Raw genomic sequence first — 13,402 nt, forward strand, 5'->3', positions numbered from 1 at the left:
TAACTTTTTACAAATATAATTGAAAATAGATCGAAATATATTCCCGATACTTAACAAGAATTACGGTTTGCAGCAGATTGTTTACCACTTGTGTATAGAGCGAGAGAGGAAGCGAATCCGCGATCACGTCAATGCCGTAATAATTTTGGATCATCTTCGGTAGAATGGCTTCCTTCTGCATGGTTTATAATTGCAACTAGTCGTATTCGACAATCCATAACACACCACTGACATCTATAATTGCTTATTAGCTGCGGATGTATATGTGCAGTGTGCGTTCTGTACTGTATATTTGTTGTTTGAATTCCAAACGTTTATTAGTAGATATATGTACGTAATGCAGTGCCAGGTAATTATTTTGACGTTTTTCATCAATCTATCAATAATATTGTTTGTCTCGATAGAACCCATACTATCTTTTTATAAAGGAATGAATCCATATGATAATTACTTCTTTTAATTTCTTATTTCATAGACCCTTTATATATGTTTTTAACCCTTCCAATACTGTAGGAGCAAATTGTCTCGGGCAATTTCTAATACTTGCTAAAATAATTTAAATGCTTACAAATACATTGAGATCTGGGATTTTAGTACTGCACGGTCATAGGTTCGTGAACAAGTCCAAAACTGTCTGCTTTGTTACTATTTGCTATCTGCTTTTTCTCATTTCTATAAAATTTTTTCAGTCTAGATGTTGCTAACTAACAGTTGACACGTATCACGCTTATTAGTAACTGTGCTTTTATATGAACTTGCTCGGAATTGCCAAGTAAGCTATTTATAATTTTATAATAGTTTTTATAAGTTCTTTTACTTCCAAAAATGAAAAATGGGAATTTTATGTCCCAATAATGTTAATTATTGGGATATTATGTCCCATCAGTATTGTATAACCTTTAACCTTTGCCAGACAAAGATCTCCAATATATTGTGGTAACATTGATTTTGAAGAAGAATTAGACACATTACAAGATAGTGATGTAGATAAAAACTCTATACAACCATCTAGTGACGATGATTCTTCAAGTGAAGTTGAAAATACTGCGTTGACAAAAATTTTGGATTCTGCGTTTATTTCTAAAGATGAAGAATTCAATGGCGAAATTGAATAGGAAAACGAAGTTTCCGAATAGTAATTTAGGAATTGCTTAAAAAAATTTATAACAAAACATAATATTCCACAATCTCGTCCTAAAACTCAAATATATTTAAATGAACAATTTGACTTTTGATATGTAATATCTCTATGTGCGAACTTTCGACTGACTGACTCTTTTTTCACTATCCGACTCTGCATCGCCTAAAAGTAATCACCTCCAGTGAAAGCATCAAAAATTAAATGCAATAAATGATAGTTTAAAAAAACTACAAAACAATTTTTTCCATTATTCTCCAAAGGATGAGGTGACACCATTTATATTTCCATGCTTGCCTATCCTGTGCAATCTTTTCGGCATAATGCAGTCTCATATTTTGTTTGGTCTACCCATCTAGTTGGAGATCTGACTCTTGGGCGTTTACCTTCTATGATTAATCGTTCCATTGATTCTGATCTTGCAGCTATATGTCACAGGCATTGCGGTTTATTCTGGTTAGCAGCTTTGTACGTAGACTAATTTCTTGTGATACGGATACGTTGGTTCGATGTTCTGTCCATGATACTCGTAAGGGTATTCTATAAACCCACATTTAGAAAGCATCTACTCGGTTTTTATCAGCTTTGTTTAAAGTCCATGTCATAAAAGCGTGGGATCATGATGACATGATATTGTTTGGAAGAACTTTTGTCCAGCAATACGAAATGTATAAATTGTAAGTGTTTAAATTAGCATCGTGAATGCCAAAAGGCGTTGTTTTATATATACATAACAGTTTAAAGAAGTCTTTTGAAAGTAGTTATACAAAATTAACAATAAAGTATGGAAAACCGCATGTCAACATCTTTTTTCTGTACCGAGATATCTTAAAAAATACGTAAACGGCGAGAATTTTTCTTCAAACATCTAATAGGCTGATGAAGTAAGTGGATAGGACGTGGATATTTATTTATTTGGCCACCCACATCTCCAGAACTATTTTGCTTGAATTTTTATTTGTGGAGCCAAATAAAAGATCTCGTTTACACTAATAAAGCCACGATATAATTGAAAGAATACCACAAGCAACACGAACGGCAGAAATTGGAGCTGCTTAAGAAATGTCGGGAAAGAAAACCGATATCGACATGAGGTTTTCGCTATATCTTAAAAAATACGTGAACGCGAGAATTTTTCTTCAAAGGTCTAGTAGGCTAGGACATTGACGTTCATTTATTTAGCCACCTACACCTCAGAACTAATACAACAAGCAATCCGAGGTATTTCAATGGGGTTTTCGCTATTTTAATGTTTATTTATTGCTCCCTGATGCTAATGCGTTCCTGAGATATAGTTGACGGCCATTCTTAGTTGCCCACCCTGTGTGTATCGAATTAATGCATTGCCGTTGGTCTCTGACAAGTATGCCAAGTTTGAATCGAATCTAATCCTTCAAATTAGGTCAAAATCGAGACCAAAAAGTCAGTTACAATTATACAAGCAAACAGATAAAAGCGTGTGAAATAGCAAACTGAACTAAGATTTTTTGTAGAGTAATAGAAGATTTGCACTTGATGATGAAGAAATTATCAACATTGTTGACGCGCAGAGAAAATAAAAAGTTATTCGTAAAGGGAATCTTTAAATTGTCCTATATTTTTTAAATTTGCTGTGATTATATAGAAAACATAACTGATTTTGTTATTTTCATTATTAAATTCCCTTGCCAACTCCTCCCAATTCTTTTTCTATTCTTTCCAAGTTACCTTGCCACTTTCTTTGGATTCGACTATTTTTTTGTATTTCTTAACAAGGATAACCAATAGCACGATTTTTTGGTTCATTTTTGTTTGTAAAACTTTCATAAACAAATAAATTTTAAAACAAAAATTCTGGCTATATTTGTGACATGTGTGACAAAAATGTTTATTTAACTGTGACATGTAGTGCAATCTGGTTTATTCTTGATTTAAACTAGAGTCAAACAATAGTTTAAACTTTAGTTTAATCCCCAGTTCTACCCTCGGTTGTAAAATTGGCCATTAAAGCAAATAATGACACGGTTTTTTTGAAATAATAATCCGCCATAATGGATGATGTGTTCTTTGGCGACATTCTAGATTTTTTACCCGGGTTACTAATTTGCGAAACTCTCTATTTTTGTCGTAGGAATGTCTGTATAATCGTTGCGGCATATCAGTTTTTTTTTATACTTGTTACAGTCCTGCAAGTAGTTCATAGTTACATTGTGGGCGACAAGGGACTGTAAAGGCATTCAGAGAGGACTGTCGTGTCCCACTTGACGTTACCAAAGACCGATGTCCTTTAAAAAGCCGATCAGTCTTTCAAGTGAGAATAGAGTGTAACTATCCGAACGTCAAAACCTGCACTGTGATTTATAAACGTTATTGGAATAACCACCCATCACAAATATATTGTGTACCGAAATTTTTACTGTTCCAAGTCAATGATGTCAAATAACCGTGATAAGTAACGAAATATACTCCAAGTTACATGAATATAAAAATTCTAGTCAATGAATGTCAAAACTGTATATTTTTTTAATTTTGAGTCTGATATTACAGATACACTGTGAAAGACTGAAAAGCCCCGGAGAAGTATTAGAATTAACTCAAGACAGTTTCAAAAAAGCCGTTCAAGTCAATAATTACCTACTGGTAGATTTCTACACTCCGAACTGTCGTCACTGTCAAAAATTCGTGCATGAATACGAAGAAATTGCCAATACTTTTAACCAACATGGTGCAAACGTCCAATTAGCCAAAGTGGACTGCTTGAAATACCATAATATCACCAAAGAAGAAAATATAATCAAATTTCCTTCGCTAAGGTTGTACAAATTCGGTATGCCGCTTAAATATTACGGAGAAAAGAAGCGCAAAGATATAATATCGTGGGTGTTGAGGATGATGGGTCGCAAAGCTCTAATATTTTAAGCTTCACAACAATGTTCTACTTGAAATATAACATTTGGATGATTAAATAATTGGGAGTTTCTCAAACACTTTTGCACTTATCTATTTGTAATATGTATGCTAGTACAGCGAAAATGAGTATTTATTTAGTATAAAGTTTCCTTTGAAATTCATATGATTTCTGATTTTGAATAGTTAACGTCAATTACTTTGAACTAAAATACGAAATTTACTTCGATTCCGAAGATTTCGGCATTCAAGATCCGCTCGCTTCGCCGCTTCGTGGAAAAGTAAGTCCTTAACATTTGAATAAAAATCGTCGCGTTTGGGTTCGTGTTAGTGAACCATGGCAGGGGAAATCATGAAAAAAAGGTAAAGGGACGAAGCTAAGATGGTTGGTCCTAAAACGTGCTGTACACTACCCGTTTTTTGTATATTTTAATAGACCACATGTTTATATTTTGTTTATTATTCCTTAACTGTGAATCATTTCTTCGGTGTTTATGATTGTAGTTTAGTCCAAGTTAGCACTGCGAGACTCAAGATTGTGCTGTGATTTATACTTATTGGTTCAAGACATCTTTTTGTGAAATTCGTATACGAATTGATTTCGTTCTCGCAAATTCAGACTTGTAATTTTTAAAACCAAGGAACTATCGGTTGAGGCTCTTTATAATCTAGGCTGAGTAACTGTAGAGCTTTACCATTGGCCCCGAATTAAAAATACAACGACGTTCAGGGCGACGTCGAAAAACCAGAACCGCTGAAGATAAACCAGAGATAGCACATTAGATCAAAAAATCTAGGGATTTGACTTTAAGTACTTCTACAGTGGAAAAGAGATTGAGGGAAGCTGGCCATTTTGGAAGAGTGCCAGTGAAGAAAGCCGTCAAAATGGAATTAAGAAGTTGCAGTGGGGTAACAAACATTTGAAGTTTTTGGGTCTAAGAGAAGAGTATGTGCAGGTCAAAAGAAAAACGGATATTAGATCCAAGTGTAATCCCGACTGTAAAATATGGCAGAGGCTCAATGATGATTGGAGATGTTTTGGAGGAAGGGCGACTGGAGACCTGGTAAAAATTGAGGGGGTTTTTCAGAAAGAAGGCTATAAAAAATATCAAGGAAAATTTTAATACGTTCTGGCCGGAGCCTGCTCGGCAGAACATTTATCTTCCACCATGAAAACTATCCCAAGCATTTCTAGAAGCTGTGCAAGTACTATTTGGAAGAATTAGAAAGGAAGAATGTACTGATTTGGACAGGGAAGTCAGATCGCAGTATCCACTTTCTCTTCATATCTTTGAAATATCCTGAAAACCGAATGGAACCCAATAGACGATGATTATTTGTCGAAAGTGTTACAGGGAATGTCAAAATTATCCACCGAAATAATAAAAGCAAAATAGAATATAAAAAGGATGTTCATATCCAAGCATAGAAACCAGCGAAAATGCTTTAACGTTACAACATTTGACCTAATTAGAGCCGCAGTTTCCAAAGCCAAAATGGCTACAATAATAGCCGGAAATGAAGAAGAAGATAATTATAATTTTTCAAGAAATAGGTAATTTATAGTAAATAACCCTATACGGGCGTCGAACTCAAATTCTAAATAAATGAATAAGTCTAATTTCTGGGAAATTTCTGTTTAAAGTAAACCAATAATGTCATTTAACACGCGATCAAATATCTAGGTATTTATTTTGCGCTTCAGTTGTTAAATATACTCATACATTTTTCGCATGAACAGGTAAATACCTTGCTAAAGTATTCAAGGCGATCGAGCGAATTTTAGTAGTTAATGCAGTCGTTTAAAATTACTCAGTTTGTGGATTATATACAGTGTCCCAAATCGAATAAAATATAAAATTAAATTCAATAACACGATTTTCCGAATTGATATATTACATACCACGAAAAATTATTTAAAAATAAAAAATAATTATTTATTATAGAGACCAAATCAAAGTATAAAAAACAACAGATGAAATAAGTCAGCTACATTATCGATAAACAAAAACATTAGATACAAGAGACAGACAATGGAGGGTTGAAACTACAAGAGATTGACCTTAATGTTTTTACGATTAACTGGTATTTCGATGATTGTTAGTCGAATTTTTCAAGGAAAAATTAGACTATTACGGTAGGCATGACTAGAAGAAAAATGGGGGGCACATCGTTTTTCCCATGTTTTGAGACCTCCTGAACACTATTATGATGGTTTTTCGAATGTCTGTCTACAATTCTTATTTTCGTCTCTCGAGCAATTGCTATGGGTCCGATTTGGTTCAAAATTAGCATACATGGCTTTTTTGGCGGCGGATTGATGTTATTAGAGTTTGGTTGAAAACAAATGAATATTTAGAGGGGTCGCAGTGCAAAAAAAGTGGTTTTTGACCTTTGCTCACCTCTGCAGGTCAAACGAAAAGCGACTGAAAAATGAAATTTCATATGTAGGTTCAATTAGTTGCGAGATGATTTCCTGTCTAAGGTCGAAACTTTCCATCTCCACCCCTCTCCATTTTATGGTCATTTTTATTATATTTTCTTATTTTTTGGCCAGAAAAAGTTTAACTAGAGAGTTCGAACTTCGCATGCAAGTAGGGGTGATGTTGAAGAATTGTCTTTCTCAAGTTCAAAGTTTTCTTTTTCAGTTCTTCTAGCACAAAACGCCCGAAATCATTTTGATCGTTGTAATTGTTGAACTGGACCGCCTCCTATTTAATGAATAATACGAGTATGATCGTTGCTAGGGTGATTTTTTTTACTTCCCATTTTCGAAATTTCTTGTCACTATGACAATTTTTTCTTTGTTGTCTATTGGAATTGAACAAGAGGGTTCGAGACCACCGGGTCTATTGAAATTATGAATTTTCATTCGAGAGAAAGAGTTAACTTGTGAAATGAAAAGTTATTGAAGAATAGCAGATTTTCCATATAAAGAAATAAGATTGAGAATTGATATCATTTCCAAGAAATTCATTTTATGGAAAGATTTGTTTGCGTATTAGTTAAATTCTTCATTCGACGAAAAATTAGACTTTCGTGATGGAGCTCTGCTGCTTACGGCTTTTTTTTTTTTAAATATTGGACAGATAAGGAAATTGATTTCTAGTGATTAGCAGCTGGGAGACCTAGAATTTAGTGGTTAGACGACAGAGACGATAGAAAAGACATAAGAAATGATGTATAAGCAGAATAAATTATATCAAAATGAGAGAACTTGAATAGGTTGAATGGAATAATAAATAAGGCATCAGAAGATATAGAACATTGTAAAAGCTATTTAGATATAATGTGGAAAAATATTATTGTCGTTTAAAAATATGAAGAAAATCGATACAATTATAGTACCCATCCAATATATTGGAATTTGAATCGGCTTAAGTTGCAAACCACGTTTTCCCTGGCTCGGTTGAAATCATTAGATTAACAATTTCTGAACGCATCTGATAGAAAAATCCGTCACAATTTAAAAGTGTAAATAGAAAACCCTGTAACTTCAATCGCCATTTTGCTTAATAATAATAAATTAGTCATCAGAAGATATAGAACGTTACAAAAGCTATTTAGATATAAAAAAACGAGGAGAAATTTTATTTTGTCGTTTAAAAATGTGAACAAAATTTTTCTTATGGTACACATCCAAAATTTTTGAATTTGAATCCAAATAAATATCGTCTGCTTAAGTCGTAAACCACGTTTTTCCTATATCAACATTTTTGAAAACCAATAGATAAATAATTTCTGAACGCATTTAATAGAAAAACTACGACAAAAAATCTGTGACAATAGAAACTTTGTATTTTCATTTAGTTCAAAGCTAACCACACTGCGAGTTAATTCACTTGTACAGTTTTTCTTCAATTATTTTTTCGAAATCGAAGTCTTCATTCAATTTTTTTCATTGCTTACTATAAAATTCGGTGCTATGGAATTACGAGGTTTGCAACTCAAGCTGACGATATGTGTATTGAATATACTGTTTACACCACCACTACACCAGCACACACGATTCTACTCCTCGACGCTCGTTTCGATAACCAAATTATCGTCTTCAGAGACTGAAAGTAAATAGTTTACTTTCAGTCTCAGAAGGTGATAATTTGGTTATCGAAACGAGCATTAGGGAGTGTAATTGTGAGTTTTGGTGTAAACAGTGTATTCAATATGAATATCGCCAACGATTCCAGAAATTCTAACTTACTAGGGATATAAGACTAGAAAGAACTAAACCACAGCAAATGGTGCTATCAAGAACATTGGTTCGTGCTATCTAGTTTTACAGTTTAATATTATAAATAAAGTACGACAAAAAAGAAAGCAGTGGCTCTCAAACAACGGCTTGGCGTATATAGTTACCAGTTTTATAAATCAAGTCATGACTTAATTAAGTAATCAAAAATGTAAGATTCGTTTTCCAATTTTAGCATTCAAAAAATTTCTAGTAAAAATTTTTTAATAGAAAATAAATAATTTGTAATGTGTGTGCGTTTTTTATGAGTACTATAAGGCAATAAAAACGTCTACCAGTCATTAAATATACTTTTTTAGATTATTTTATAAAAAGAAAAGTTTATAGTAGTATTTTTTTTTTGGTCACTCAATATAAACGCAAAAAGTGTCAACGACCTATCTGTTAATGTGTCTAAATATGCATGTGTGTATAATATTAACGCTTATTATCGATGCATATGGCCTTTAATTGTACGCGCCAATTAACTTTTTATCATACCAAAAATAATTGTTAACTTTTATTAATTATACGAATAACAATATTTAGAACATTCTCAACAAGTATGAATCAGGTTAATTGGGAAAATTTGGAGAATAATCCAAAAAGGACAAACACAACAGACCCTCACAAACATACAATTCTTTTTGCTCAAATTTCAATTTTTGTTTATAATATTTCATAAAAGTTAATTATCTTATTATTTATACGACTTCTTTCTCCTTTTGCAGTATGAACTCCCTTAAATATATTTTTAAGTACTTTTTTATCACACTTCCAGGTTTTTATCTTTCTGCTGTATTATGATCATTATTTTGTTTATTTAGTGTACCTGATATCCGTCGTCCTTTATAACCACCCCAACGTATACATAATTTTGAACTTGTACTAAGTTCATTGCTTTTTCTTCGTTCAGTTGTATTGCAAACTTCTCATTGCTCTTTTCCTTTGTGGTGTTGTCGATTTATCTTCGTTGACTCGTAAATTCACCGTCTCTGCAGTTTCTATGAGACTCTCCCTGTTTTAGTCCTGTGTTGGTCTGAAAACATTTTGATATTGTTTGATTTACCTTTACCTTCGTTTTTGTATGTTCGAGTGTCATTTTCGTAAGACATAAAGCTTTTTTGGAATACTATGATCGTTCATAATGCTGTACAAATACTTTCTGTTCACAGTATCGGAAGCTTAAGCTTTTTGAAAATCTATGACGGCAGAGTAAATTGGTAGATTGTATTCGTACCCAATTCTTTGCGTTTGCCTCAGAGTGAAAATGTGGTCTGTGACTGATCTTCCAGATCGAAACCCGCATTGGTAGCCTCCGAACAAGTTTTCTCCATATACTCTCAAACTTTTATCTATGGTTTTAGTCAACATTTTGTAGGTTGTATCTAGTAGCTCTATACCTATGTAGTTTCTGGATTCATTTCTTTTTCCATAGGTATTGGTACCATTATTGCCATTATTCCACGTTTCTGGTATTGTTTCTTGTTCCCATATACTGCTTACTAGATGATATATTCTCGTCTTTAGTTCAGATCCACCATACTTGATACCAGATGTATTCTGGATGCGAAGATGTACTCGCCTCTTAATAACCATCTGACTGGTATGCAGGTATATGTAAAGTCCCGTTTCATTATAAGTCTAGTGAAGTGAAATAATCTTTTCGTTCTTATAAATTTGATCTGACCCAAAATAGCATTTTGCGACACGCATAAAAAGTCAACATTCAAAGCAGCTACAGATATCAAAGATAAAGTAATATTTTCTATATGACTACTTCCCTTTATATTTTTGCACCCATATGTTCAAAATATAATTTTTCATCTTCATCATTATCAGCATCAATTTGAATCATTCTTAGAGGTGTGTGTCATTGAACTCACCAAAGCGTTTGACCGTACTAACCATGAAGATGTTATCCACCTATTGTACAATAAAAACATGAAGTTCGGGATCTCATTAATGGTAAAAAAACAAAACCCATGCAAGTAAGCAGCGCCATGATCTTCAAAGATTATTAAATACCATTAACTTTACAAGAAAACTGAAAGAATCAGATTCATAACACAACAGAAAATGAAATTCAAATACTTCGGAATTTACATCACCAGTAGACAAATATAGAGAGCGAATAAGGTGGCGGAATGTCTTCAGAACGTAGTAAGGCGAAACCTAAGACAATAAACGAAGGCATGAATTTACGAAGCAACAATCAGACATATAATGACCTGTACATCACAAACAAAGCCATAAACATAAAAAATGAAATAGCTCTTGGAGACTAATGGAGATGGAAATTCTCAGGCGGATCTCGGGAAAATACTACTAGGCCGAAACAGAAGTAAAAAGCCCCAGACGATCAGGTGACGTAGATAAAATTAACAAAAGCGTAAAAAATAGTACCAGCATATAAGACGAAAGACAGAGGATAGACTGGTAAAAATCTCTAATTGGACCTAGTGGTAGAGGTCGATCTCGAGAGGTGGAGTGACAACCAAGAGCTATACAAGAGCGAAGAAGAAGATTCTTGAATACTAATTTAACCAAGATTTACTCCAACAATTTTGTTTTGTGTTGAATGTAAGAAAAATATTCATTTTATTAGAAGGTGAGACTAGAAGAAAAGTTTGACTTTTTCGTTCACGTAAACAAAATTCGTTCTACCAACCATAGGATCGTAAGCCGCGTTCATGAACCATTGAGCTATGGAAACTATTTTACATTTGAGACCTTATTTGGAAAAAAGTGCATGTAAATGATTTATTTTGGAAAAATGGTTATGAAATTGTAAATTCGTGAAAGTTGGATTGGAAATCGAAGCAAGTGTTGTAGATTCCTATTTAAAACTTGAAAAAAAAATGAATCTTGCAATTAAAATTAAAGATTTCACTTACTTTTACTTTACTATTTGCAATTTATAGCCACATGTAGTAAATAAAAAAAACAATATTAAACACTCCTTTAAATGTATCTGGGAGATACAGAAAAATTCTACACTATTAGTCATTCGATTTCAAGATTTTTTAGGTAAAAAATATGCTCAAATCAAAAATTTTAATGATAAAATAAATATAAATAATAATATAATAAATATAAAATGAAATAATTATAAAACTGAATAAAAAATTGTCGAATACATGAAAAACTCTTGAGAATTAACTATCCTTAGAAGGATTGTTGTCAACACTATTTATTAGGAACTCAACTTACGAGGTCTGGCTATTAAATAACGAGACTGGTTACGAAAAAGGGTTTTATTTTAAAAATTATTCTACATTCGAATTCACCCCTTCAATATACTGCCCTCCCCTCGCCACACACTTTTCCATACGTTTTTTCCATTGATCAAAGCAGTGCTGGAAGTCTTCTTTGATGATGCTTTTAGGAGCCCTGCCGTGTTTTGCTTTACCACTTCCATGAACTCAAATCGGGTCCCTTTCAGAGCAGATCTTTTTCTAACTGTTCGAGGAAATCTGATCAGACCCTTTGACTCAAGAGCTTTTGGTCGGGAGTTACATTTTTTAGCACCAACTTCGCACAGACTTTTGTCATGTGTAATTCCTTGTATAAAATTTTTGTAACCGTTTCTTTCAGCGTTTACAGCCTCGGCAATCATCCGGATGCTCATTCGACGATCCGCACGGAAATTTTTTTTTATTTTGGTCATTGTTTCCGGAGTTAAAACAGTCACAAGGCGTCCAGGGCGCTGTTTATCTTCAGTGCTCCATCGGCCCTCTCTAAAGTGCTTACATCACTCAAAAACACGCGCACGAGATAGATTTATCACCATAGGACTCTTGCAACAATTTACAGCACTCAGTCGGAGTTTTTTTCAATTTTAACGAGAAAGTTGAGATTGATACGTTGTTCCTGTTTTTCTTTTTTCGTTAATAATTGAAACAATGGGGCAACTATCTGAACAAACAAAGAAACAATGGTGCAGACAAAGATATTGATAACATTCTCTGTATATTTGGAGAATGTAGTCAATTTTGTCTCCTTCCAACGAGACCACAACTGGTAAGTTGCTGCTAGCAACCATGTCCAGTGCTCTGCTTACAGTAGATTGTGCTGTGTATCTGTCCGATACGAGAAATGTTTTTGAACACTATTATTAGTAAATTAATCCAGTTCTTTGTATTCGATTTTTATAAATGGTACCAATAGTTGTTGGAATGATCTATGGTTAAGTTATATACAATATTTATAGATTCTAAATATATTTACGACCATTTCCATTTTTCAAAATAAAAGTATTAAACATGCGTAAACAAAAAAAGAAAAGTTGACGCACTAAATGAGTCCACAATGTGTGAATACGAATGTGACATCATGCGTACGTATCCATAGCAGATGACATCGTTTTGTATCCTGTACATAGTCCGCTTTATAATGAGATAATCTGGCATAGTTGCAGGTGTGCCACTGTTAAATTTCCTGTTTCAAACAATTTCCATATTATTCCGTGGATTGTCTATGTAGTTGAATTTATCGATTTGTATGTGACAAAAAAAACCAAAGATACATTTAAGTGAAAAAAACTAGCATCAACATTAATATCGTGGATAGAATTAACGAAAAAACAGTCTTAATTGTTAATTAGATGAAATACAATTAATAATTTAACTTACTTATGACCATTCCTACTGGCGAGATGGAGTGGTGTGTGAGGAAAAACGGTATCTGGAGTAGTCCTCTTCAAACATTGGATTAGAGATGGATCTGTTCTAACCAGCAGCTCCACCGTATCTAATCTGGAATAACAAATAAATAAAAATGATGATTGGCCATGTTTATTTTTTAGCAACAGACCAGAGAAAAGACGCATTCAAGAAAAATTTTAGATCCTACTGGATGTTAATAAATTTATCTTGTCTAAATTGAGATATTTCATGCTAGAGAAAAAGATAAAAGAGTTTTTTTTAATCAGCGAACTATGAGAAATCTTCCACGTATTGGTAGTGGCTTTCAAGCAAATAATTCCTAAATAGAAAGCTTTCATTTCCAAGTTATCGTACGACAAACAGAAGAAGAATGAATTCCGTTGAAATGATGGAAACAATGGAGTCAAACGTGCAACTGGAAGAGGTCATGGAAAACCGTAGTCTAAATATGTGGATGACTAACACCGAGAGATGATAACAGCA

The 13,402-nt window shown here is 33.4% G+C and overlaps 1 protein-coding gene across 2 annotated transcripts in view; it reads right to left on the reverse strand.

Annotated features, from left to right (window-relative positions):
- The window catches only part of LOC130448351 (ankyrin repeat and SAM domain-containing protein 1A-like), an 88,697-nt gene that overhangs the window by 50,211 nt on the left and 25,084 nt on the right, over window positions 1-13,402 (reverse strand). For both annotated transcript variants that reach the window (XM_056785681.1, XM_056785680.1), the window contains exon 5: window positions 12,887-13,009. In XM_056785681.1, the coding sequence (XP_056641659.1) occupies window positions 12,887-13,009 (123 nt within the window). The remainder of the gene's footprint in view (window positions 1-12,886; window positions 13,010-13,402) is intronic.

Source organism: Diorhabda sublineata, chromosome 8 (assembly GCF_026230105.1).
Source record: "Diorhabda sublineata isolate icDioSubl1.1 chromosome 8, icDioSubl1.1, whole genome shotgun sequence".
NCBI classification, from domain to species: Eukaryota; Metazoa; Arthropoda; class Insecta; order Coleoptera; family Chrysomelidae; genus Diorhabda; species Diorhabda sublineata.